Consider the following 11,223-nt stretch of genomic DNA (forward strand, 5'->3'; position numbering starts at 1 on the left):
ACGCTTTGCTTCAGTAATCGAAAAATGTGTGCCACGTCAGTTTAATAAATGTCCGATGGGGTATGGTGCAGAACGGGCAAGGACAGTAAGCTCTAGCGCGTGTAACCTTCTCAACTCTAAAAAAGACTACTAGACATGAACACCACTTAAAGCATGGACAACGACCACGGAACACCGAACTGAAATACAGTCTAAGTGAATTTGCGATTATTTTGGCAAAGGGGTGACATTCTCACTACCCCTTTGGCAAAATAATTGCAACATCAGCGCACACAATTACTGAACGGACCACAACTTTTAATGTAGAGATCTAAAGGTACTGCCATTTCAACTGGTGCCAGCCCTGATATCCAACGCTTCCACTGAGTATACGAAGACATACTTGCAACTATCAAAGTTTGAAAAAACCTGGGGCATTATCATTCTAAGGGGGATTAATAGATGCCCTCAGAAAGTGAAGGAATTTCTGTGGCTTTTTCGTGCCGCATGTCTCGGCAAACTGAAGGACTGCCTTCCATCCAAAAATCGAAATCCCGTTTCAATTAATGTCCTCATTGAGACCGCCCCCCACACACATTCACCCTTTCACTTTTACCAAAAACAAAATACGGTGTAACTTGAACAGTTGAAGGGACAACCTTGTAATAATCTATCTTAAAATGGTGTGTCCTATTTGATTGGAGTTTTGTAGCTGAATTCTGCAAATTGTATTACATAAAAACAAATAAACAACAAATTATTTGTCTCTGATGTTAAAATAATGAGATAACGGTTGGTACTGTTTTTTTCTGTTTGGCTGGAAGGGCTACTTTAAGTTGGACATTGTTGTAGGGACGGGAGCGTGCGCCGAGGGGAGCTCTCTCTCTCTCTCTCTCTCTCTGTTATATTGTGAAAAGAGCAGGTGCTGTCTGAATTACCATACAGCTGAAAGCGCGGAGAACAAACGTTTCTTCCCGCACAATAACAAAGCTCCTTAATGACAGCCACGCGAACGACGGACATCAGCACACTTTTTACTATCCAGCTTAAGCGTGTGAGAGGGAAAGTCTATACTTACATAAACTTAACAAAACTTAACATGGCTCTAAAAAGTCTCCACCCCTTGAAAAATACATACAGTTTTCAGAATGAATAAAGTTGTATACTTCATAAGAGGAATTCAGTCATGCTGCCATGTTATGCTGGTAAAAATCCGGGCACAAGAAAGAGCTTTTGGGCCCGCTGTTCTTTCAGATAATTGGCCATGTGTTTACGAAGTTTTGCCAGTTTTGTCAGATTGTGTATTTTGCACTGTCGGCCATATAGTTGCCTAACATGCAGAAAACGTCCTTTTTTCGTTTAAATTTGAATTATTATTATTATTATTATTATTATTATTATTATTTGTTTATTTATTTATTTTTTGAGGGGGTCTCGTATAATTTGCACAAATCATTTTTCAGGAAAAAAAGCAAAACGAATGCGCCGAACTTCGGGTAAATACTAAAGTTTAGAAAGGTAAATGCGCCGAACTTCGGGTAAATACTAAAGTTTAGAAAGGTAATATCTCTCAAACTGGTTTTAGCGACTTCCAATATTCAAATCGTGTTGAAGTTAAGTGTTCCGTTTTGAGTACATCCTTATAGCCTATATATGTTTGGGCAGCGTGAGAGGCTTACTGCACAGGTAAACGGTTTATCTCGCACCTGAAAAGTGTGCTGCGATTTGAAATTTTGTGTCATGAAAGGACGTAAAAGGATTCTTATGGTTAAAGATTTGCTGGAATGTAAATGAGACGGTTTTGTTGTGTGCCACGGGGAAGGGTTGCACATTTTACAGCTCAGTGACCATTTGGCAATCTTTTGAGAGGAGGGCTTTCAAAAGTGTCCCTTTGTGACAGCTCGAGCCAGATAGGGGGGTAGTTCATTTGCATCTCATTACCCTTGTAGGGGCAGTCTGTATAAAACCGGCGGCAAGCTGACGGGAACATTAGACACACGCATGTTGAACGAAGAGCTTGTAAGAAATTAGAAGAGAAGTATTTTGGATCAGTACCATATTAACTCCGAACAAAACAAAGGGAACATTAAAAACAAACAAACGAAAGAGTAACTAAAAAATCTTGGTTTACATTTCTTTGCAACTACGAGTCAGAATTTGTGTTTAACTGCAAAATTTAATTTCACTATTGGAATTACCGCCTTGCCAAGGAATTTCGAGTTCATTCCCAAATCTTATTTTGGGATCTTGTGCGCTCTGCTTTGGGGATTATATTTATTGCTTTTCAAAGAAGAAAACTGCATGGCTGATGCGAGAAACTAAAGAAGAAGCGTTGAGTTCAGAGAGAAGAGTTCATGTTTCACAAAAGACGTGCCTTTCAGTTTAACGCTTACTGAAAAAGGTGGATCTGGGAGAGGGAGACTGTAGTGAAGGAAAGCTTCACTTCCTATATTCAGAGCTGGGACATATATTTATTTTCCCAGGCTCCGTATTATTTATTGAAGACCTGACCCAAAATGGGACGTCAGTCGCTCATGATTGCAGCCATTCTGTGTGTCATACTAAGCCAGGTACTAGTCTCATCCACTTTATGCAATGCCATTGTCGGGTTCACAGTTTTCAATGTGTTACCAACAAACATAACTTTAAGATGGTATTAATGTGAAAGCTACGCCTCTACGGCAAGGATGCATAGGGACAGTAAGTTAACAGTGTTCATATCTCCACAGGGTTTCTGCTCTGGAGTTTTCGAGCTGAAGTTGCAAGAATTCCTCAACAAGAAAGGAGCGCTGGGCAATAGGAACTGCTGTAGGGGAGGAACGGCGTCGGGGTTTCAGCAGTGTGAATGTAAAACGTTTTTTAGGATCTGCTTGAAGCACTACCAGGCGAACGTATCCCCGGAGCCGCCCTGTACCTACGGCGGCGCAGTTACTCCAATTCTCGGGTCCAACTCATTCACTGTTCCTGAAACAATGGACAGCTCTTTCACCAATCCCATAAAGTTTGCCTTCGGCTTCACGTGGCCGGTGAGTATTACTGATTTATATTTTACGGACATATTGCAATGAACGTTCACAAATCCAAAGGGCTTCTTCCAATGTTTAGGCATAAAAGAAACCCAGACACGTTTAAGCCTAATTTAACCGTTACCAAATCTTATCTGTGTGGGAAACTTCACATCTTCTGGGTGGGTATGTAATTGTCAGCTCTGCGTGAAATTCCGAAACGCTTCATTTTACAACGGTGCTTTACTGGGAAAGTAGAAACTGTGGTGAAGGCTCACAATTAATCAATACTTTGAATTCATTAGTAAGACATTAACCTTTGTAAACCCATTTGACCAGAGTAAACTCGTTTACACATTAGCCTACAGGCCTGCTTTGTTTTTCTGTAGTGATTTCTTTCCAGTGTCTCGTTTATTAATCACTTTCTCTTTCTTAACAGGGTACATTTTCTCTGATCATTGAAGCGCTACACACTGATACCGCAGATGACCTCTCAACAGGTGAGGGCATCCTGACATCAAGTGCAAATTCTGTATTCTTGTATTAATTGATTTTAGCGATATAACTTCATGTGTATTTGGCAAAATGTTAAGTGGAAATATGTTTCTTACATTATACTTAACATGGCTAATAATCCACGTATTAACTTTTTTTTTTTTAGAAAACCCGGAACGGTTGATTAGTAGAGTGACCACTCAGAGGCATCTTACCGTGGGGGAAGAATGGTCTCAGGACCTACAAACCGGCGGAAGGACGGAGCTCAAGTACGCTTACCGCTTCGTGTGTGACGAGCATTACTACGGCGATGGCTGCTCTGTGTTCTGCCGACCCCGTGATGATGCTTTCGGTCACTTTACCTGTGGAGAACGTGGCGAAATCGTCTGCAATTCTGGTTGGAAGGGGCAGTACTGCACAGAACGTAAGTACCTGAAGGCGGCTAACTGTAACAAGGCAAAAAATGACATATAAAAATGTTAAAATGCATGCTAAAACATGTGTATCAAAACAAGTAAACATCTTCTAAAGCTCGCAAAAAAGTTATCCCCGCCCCTCCCAATTCTAATGAGAAAAGTTTGCGGATAGTCACACGCGTGCCATATATTAAATGAAACGGCCGATTGGTCGCTTTGGAGTGCGCCCGGCGCTGATAGGCTTAGCGGCGAGAGGTATTGTTCGAAGCGGGCAGCTGCTGAGTGAGTGGAAACAATGGGGCAGCTGTCCTGCCCTGGCACCATGCAAGCCAGCTGTCCACTTTTACCGCCACGGACTCGGGAATACTGAGGGGAGGAGCTGTGTGAAAAGAATGAAAAAAGGGGACTTCTGACCCCCAGTGAGGAGAAAAGGGAGCTTTTGTGAGCACTCCTTTTGTCCTTGTGCAACTGTGTTAAGCAAAAAAATGTCTTCCCTGGTGATGAAGGGAGCATATTTTTCTAGGAAACAGCCAATCGGGCCACCAGCTCTTTGAAATAAATTAGCCAGGATTTACGGATACGGCCTGGCTGAAGGAAAATAAAAACAGGAGGAAACATGTGCTGAAGCGATTTGCCTCTCCTGGTTTTAACGGGCGTGTTTGTCTGCTTGCAGCGATTTGCCTTCCGGGCTGCGATGAGGAGCACGGCTTCTGTGAGAAACCTGGAGAATGCAAGTAAGTCTGGCCACAGTTCTGTCAACTCTGTCCATAACGTTTGCACTGCGCACCAAAATGAGGTGATTAATGACCGTACCTCTGAATAAATCACATGGAAACATTCCCAGGTGGATGGTTATGCACAATCTATTGTTTACACTCGTAAAACACATCCCTAAATACAAATAGTGGCAAATCTGCTGCATTGCTAATCGCTGGCGTGTTTGTCTGGCAGATGCAGAGTGGGTTTCAGTGGGCGTTACTGTGACGACTGCATCCGTTACCCAGGGTGTCTCCATGGCACCTGTCAGCAGCCCTGGCAGTGCACATGTCAGGAGGGTTGGGGTGGCCTCTTCTGCAACCAAGGTGAGTGCTGGACTTTAGCCCCATTCTTCACACATTCCCCTTCTGACTGGAGTTTGGATTACAGCTTCACTGTTACCTATTTGTCTGGAGAAGTCTTTTTTAAATCACCAGGAGGGGTTTTCAGTGTGCAGCCACAGGTGTGTTGCAGGAGGGTGACCCTCTTTCTGCTTGCTGTTTGTTTCAGATCTGAATTACTGCACACACCACAAGCCCTGCATGAACGGTGCCACCTGCACCAACACCGGGCAGGGAAGCTACACCTGCTCCTGCCGGCCTGGCTTCACCGGGGCCAGCTGTGAGATTGAGGTCAACGAATGCTCCGATAGCCCCTGCAGGAACGGAGGAAGCTGCACCGTAAGTTCTGCCACTTTTTCTCTCACAGACCTTTGCCAGTGCTCAAGTGTTTAACATGATTTGTGGATTAATTACACAATCCAGCTCTTTCTTCTTTGTTGTGCACAGTAAGTGCTTCGGTTATTCTGTGGGCTAAACATGGCATCTGCTCTGGCAGGATCTCGAGAACACCTACACCTGCACGTGCCCCCCTGGTTTCTACGGCAACAACTGCGAGCTGAGCGCCATGACCTGTGCCGATGGCCCTTGTTTCAATGGCGGCCGCTGTGCTGACAACCCCGAGGGCGGCTACTACTGCCAGTGCCCAATGGGCTACGCCGGCTTCAACTGCGAAAAGAAGATTGATCACTGCAGCTCCAACCCTTGTTCCAATGGTAAGCCCTGGTTCTGGCCTCACTCCATTTCCAAAGCTCATCTCTGACACATATCCTGAAATTGCACAGGCGGCAGCGTGATTAAAAGTTTACTTCTATTCTAGGTGCCCAGTGTCTGGATCTTGTCAACTCGTACCTGTGCCAGTGTCCAGACGGCTTCATGGGAACACACTGCGAGGACAACATGGATCTGTGCTCCATGTACCCCTGTCAGAATGGGGGCACCTGCCAGGAAGGCATCAACGGCTACACCTGCACCTGCCCGCCGGGCTACGTGGGCAAGAACTGCAGCGCTCCGGTCAGTAGGTGCGAGCACGACCCCTGCCACAACGGCGCCACCTGCCACGAGAGGAACAACCGCTACGTGTGCTCCTGCCTGCCGGGTTACGGCGGCCTCAACTGCCAGTTCCTGCTGCCGGAGCATCCCCGGGGCCAGCCGGTCGTCGACAGCCCCGACAAGCGGTACTCAGAGGGCGGGGAGAGCGGGGGGTTCCCCTGGATGGCGGCGTGCGCGGGGGTCGTCCTGGTGCTCGTGCTCCTGCTGGGATGCGCTGTGCTGGTGGTCTACGTCCGGGTGAAGCTGCAGCACAGGGGGAGGCAGGCGGACCTGCCCGGTGAGCACGAGACCATGAACAACATCACCAACAACTGCCAGCGGGAGAAGGACCTGTCCGTCAGCGTCATCGGCTCCGCACAGGTGAAGAACATCAACAAGAAGGTGGACTTCCACCGTGACAACGGCGCTGGGGAGAGAAACGGAAAGGTGCGCTACCCGGTGGTGGATTACAATCTGGTGCACGAGCTGAAGCCGGACGACGGTGGGAAAGAGGAGCGGGAGAGGTGCCAAGAAAAGTGCGAAGCAAAAGGCGAACCCTTGGACTGCCAGTCAGAAGAAAAACAAAGAAAACGCTTAAAGAGGTAAAAGAAAAGTTTTAGAAAATCCAGCTTTCAGTGTTTGAACTTGTTTGATGAGGACAAATGCAGGGCTGAAACATTAGGGGGATGCTCAATACCTTGTCTCATTTTTGTTTTCACAGTGACGCTTCAGAAAGCAAATGTCTGGAATCTACGTGCAAGGACACAAAGTACCAATCCGTATATGTCATATCAGAGGAGAAAGATGAATGTATAATTGCCACTGAGGTGAGTTGAGTTTTGCGTGCATCTTGCTTCATGGTTGACTGTTAAAATGTGCTGATGCCGAGTGCTGTCTCACGGCTGCGAGTCTAAGCCCGCTCTCTCCCTGTCTCCCGTGCAGGTCTAACGGCCGCGGTGGACCTGCTGGCGTCGTGCTCTACGGGAGGTTTTACTCCGTCAAATGCTGCTCAAACCAGAGGGAAGGTTTCCTTCACGTGACTGCTGCTGTGGAACTGAGATGTTGAAACTGACGTTCAGAGTGAGCTGGTCCTCAACTGAAGGAAGCACAGTGACAGCAGAAAAGAGAAGTTGGGCCACACTGGCCCCCGCGTCCTACGTCCCGCCCCGGCCCCCGTGTTCTAAGTCATTCTTCCACCCTGTTCCCCGAGTTCTACATCCTGTCCAATCCCGGCCCCTGCGTTCTATATTGCGTCCCACCCCTGACCAAGGCTCTGCATGCTGTTTCCCAGGAATGTACCTAATGACCTGTTGCACTGCCTTTGGGGTCAGTCTTACCTCATTGCACTAAAGGACATTTGCTTTCAAGAAAATGTATTTAACACAAACAAATATGACTTGATCACTGTGTATGTGAAGTCTGCACTGATGGCCGTGTGCATTTCAAAGTAATCCAACCCATTCCTGTGATTTGGTTTGGAGACACAAACACTGCCTTCAAAAAGAAAAAAAAAGTCTTCAAATACTGTTGTTTTTAAAGTGGTATTCTTTTTAATTTAATTGTATTTTCCATTGGTTTGTGAATTTATGTATTTTTGTGGAGTTCATTTTGATATAATTTAAGTTTTGTATTTGTTTTGTTGTGCAAATATGTATAAAGGCACTTCAGGTCAATATGACTTCGTTTTCTAGTGTAAATGTATTTAAGAAGCATTGTACAGAATTTATTGTTATTGTTTTATTATGTTTTGTTAACAAAGGAGATCGTGAAAATATTTTTCCAAATAAATAATTTTAATTATTCAAATTCACCTGTATGTATATGTCTGAATAGTTCATGCAGGGCATCAAACTATATTAAATGAACAACAGCAAAGAACCACATGCTCTGAAAACAAAAACAGTTGCAGGCAATCAGGTGTTAGGGCGGGTAAAGATGCTAGGTGGGGTGGAGGAGCCGAGGTGGGTCTTTAGTCAAAGTTGAAAGATGGCAAACGTTTCTGCTGTTCTGAACAGCATGAGAAGCTCATTCCACCACCAAGGGGCCAGAACTGACAGCAGACGCGACCAAAAAGTGCTGATGCTCAGAGAGGATTCAAATTCAAAACAAGGTTATTTCTGGGCTGGATGCAGCAGACAGAAGTCTTCCATTCTCTCTGGCTCCATACTTAATAAAACCCCACCAGGTAATCACAGTCTACACCCCACAGCATAATGGCAGGTTGCTGTTAAGACGGAGACGAAGACAGAGGCCACCATAGGAAAGAGTTACGGTGTTGTCTAAAACTGCAAAGAGCTCTAGCTTCCTCTTCAACAGACACAATTCTCAATCAAACAGTACTCATAATATTTAAAATAGTTAAAATTGTACTTTTTTTTTGACAGTGCTACTGACGCTGAAGGTTTGAAATTCAAAGAGGACACAAGAGGCCTCATTCTCATGCTTGGCTCACAGTCTGGCTTCTGTGAGAAAAATGAGTAACAAGTAGTAATTGTTCAAATAGACACAACATACTGGACACACCATCAGCAGTAATCAGAATTAGGAAGACTGATAAGATCAAAGGAGCCTGAATCCTTCATTGAGTTAGAGGCAATTTCAAATATTCCGAAAATATAGCATCACTCTGAGATCACCCTATGTGTCTACTGAAGATACACGTGAGTTTTTAGAACGCCTCCAATACTATGGCATCTGAAACTGTATCCAGGTACCAGACAGGCTCAAGCTGTAACAAGTCTTGGGATTACTGGAAATAACGTTTTTTATATATTTGAAAGAACTTCAAAAAAATAACTGCTTGGGGTGGGTCAGAATGAATGAATATCAGAATCATGTTTAAAATTCCCAAACTCACTTCCTTAAACTTAAATTCCACGAAAGTGGGGTGCGTATAGACTGATGACGCCATGTTCATGGTTATCACAGCCTGTGCTCCCCCCTTTACTCTGGAGAGATGGGGGGGGGCAGTTTGAACAGCTGAGAAACACACGAGTCACACGCTTCCTTGCAGCTGTCGGCATGGTGACGAGCAAGAAAATCACTCCCATTCATAAGTACATAAAGGGGTGGGGCATGGGATTAAAGATTCTCCATGTAGAATTTTCTGTACCTGCACAACAGATCACTTTATTTCCTATATGTATGCAATTAGAGATCACTGATGAATTACAAAAAAATAAATACATTAAAAAATTCTCCTTTTACATGAAGACACATTATTCCTGCACTTTAACAAAAAACTAAATTTGTTTGTTCAGATCGATTCAACAACGTGTCAAAAATAGCAATAGGCATTTTCACTGTAAAACAGACACGAGTCACATAGCAAGCCCTTCTAAATCCGCCACAGAGAGTGAGTTCTGCACTTATCTATATTAGCATAACAACAGAGGCTGTTTAAGCAAAGCCACTGTTTCAGCCGCATGAGCCGATTCACCTCGTCACACTTTTCCCCCCTTCTTTTCTCTTCAAGGGGGACAGAAGCAGAGCAGCCGAACATCGTCGGATGATGGTGTGTGTGCTCACAGAATTGAAATGGTGTGCGCGCGGAATTGAAACGGTGTGTGTGCGTGTGGTATTGAGACGGTGTGTGCACGTGGTCTGGAGACGGACTGTGCGTGCGGTCTGGAGATGGGTGCGTGGTCTGGAGATTGTGTGTGTGTGTGTGCATGTGTGTGTGTACGGTCTGTAGACAGTGTGTGTGCGCAGTCTTACTCCTGGCCGGATTAGTCTGTATAAAGCTGTTTTCTGTGAGGCTGCTGAATGGAAAGTAAAATTTGGACAGATTGCGGAGAGCAGGGAACTATGGGTAAAGAAAGGGCTTCTGGCTCCTGCGGTATCCCCCTCTTTGTTCAAGTGAAGGGGTCACCTGTCACTCCTCAGAATGCCACGCCCCCTGAACCCCCACCTCCCACCCCGCATCCCCTCAGCCACTGACGCCCTCAGATGTGGCCTGACAGGATAAATTTAGGGATTTAGGGTTCCACTGGGTCAGCTGGGGGAAGCAAACTGTTTCTGCAAAGCAATTATAGAGGCACAAAGGGAGTCGTCACACACACTCCCATGAAAAAAAAAGATGCTGTTGACATAACACAATCCATCAGTCTGCACCGAGACTATCAATTTGGTCACTCTGGGCTACATTCACACAGCCATTCACAGTATATATTTTTATGAATCAGTGTGTAAAGAAAGCACATATTGAGCTGTCCACTATGTTGCCAATGTCCAAAATATCCTGTTTGGTTCATGGAAATTTAAAATGATGTCTGTCAGTAATTCAGCCAGTGGAAGGTGAAGATTATACACAAAACTGACACTACAAATTACCTGCACTATGGTCAGAACTGAATTGTTTTTTATTTTGTTGGTCATACACATATGTACAATTGATCTGAAATTTATATAATTATTCAAATGACATACAGGTTACATTTATGTAAATGTATAATGTATAATTAACTCATTAAGACGGTTCTATGATGGGAAAACAACAAGCAACTTCATTGTCTGCCGTAAAGAGTGTTTCCAGAATGACTACGCCTATATTCACTTATTATAATGCCTTCAGGGATTTATAAAAAATTAGACACGGTTTTATAACTCACACTGGTGCGCCTTGCATGATGAAGTGTGATAATTTCCCATAAATGTGAATAGATAGTTACATGGGTTTTTCCTGCACTCCTACAATGGCCAGAAAAATATACAAAAATATTTTTTAAAGACCCGTTTCTTACAGCTTAGTTTATGCCTACAAATAAAGGGGAAATAAAATTTTTTCCCCCAAAGTCTTTCCTCCTTTTGACAAATGCATTTACCTTCATGCAACATATATTTAACAACCACAGCAATGCCCTGTTGTGTCATAATTATGTGCTAATTCCATGCCAAAGCGTAATATGCACTGATTAGATACATCCCTCTCTCCACCTGTCAACATTTAAGTTTTATTTGCTACTAATGCAAAAATTGTGCTAATTTAGAAGTAAATGCCTTTAAATTTGGCCAGAGACTTCCTCCAAAAAATACAAGATCACATCTATATGAACAGCATGACAGGAAACACACAGAAACAAATGCTGCTGTAAGGCACAAGGCAGCATTTGAAAGATGTTTCTTTGTGGTATGAAGTGGAATGTTTCATGCGAAAGCTTTGCTCCATCTGCGGCTTGCTGAACTGCAGTCTGAACGGGCCTG

The 11,223-nt window shown here is 44.3% G+C and overlaps 1 protein-coding gene across 2 annotated transcripts; it reads left to right on the forward strand.

Moving 5' to 3' along the window:
• The first annotated feature begins 1,837 nt into the window (after positions 1-1,837).
• Positions 1,838-7,784, forward strand: dld (deltaD). 2 transcript variants are annotated; one of them, XM_035399761.1, is made up of 11 exons: positions 1,838-2,549; positions 2,709-3,005; positions 3,424-3,484; positions 3,646-3,903; positions 4,569-4,629; positions 4,847-4,977; positions 5,162-5,331; positions 5,489-5,705; positions 5,810-6,623; positions 6,743-6,848; positions 6,964-7,784. In XM_035399761.1, exons 1-11 carry the CDS (start codon positions 2,496-2,498, stop codon positions 6,967-6,969), a joined length of 2,175 nt encoding a protein of 724 aa, XP_035255652.1. In that variant the 5' UTR covers positions 1,838-2,495; the 3' UTR covers positions 6,970-7,784. The 2 variants fall into 2 exon arrangements, with proteins under 2 accessions (XP_035255652.1, XP_035255651.1); XM_035399760.1 differs by lacking the exon at positions 6,964-7,784 and having other exon boundaries at positions 6,743-6,857.
• Positions 7,785-11,223: the final 3,439 nt, after the last annotated feature.

Source organism: Anguilla anguilla, chromosome 18 (genome assembly GCF_013347855.1).
Source record: "Anguilla anguilla isolate fAngAng1 chromosome 18, fAngAng1.pri, whole genome shotgun sequence".
Taxonomy (NCBI): Eukaryota; Metazoa; Chordata; class Actinopteri; order Anguilliformes; family Anguillidae; genus Anguilla; species Anguilla anguilla.

Excerpts from the sequence above, each read along its gene's own strand:
- dld (XM_035399760.1), top strand. The coding sequence starts at position 2,496 with ATGGGACGTCAGTCGCTCATGATTGCAGCCATTCTGTGTGTCATACTA. Across the intron at positions 3,006-3,423 it reads CCTTCGGCTTCACGTGGCCG|GGTACATTTTCTCTGATCAT; the intron begins GTGAGTATTACT and ends CTTTCTTAACAG. Across the intron at positions 3,485-3,645 it reads CGCAGATGACCTCTCAACAG|AAAACCCGGAACGGTTGATT; the intron begins GTGAGGGCATCC and ends TTTTTTTTTTAG.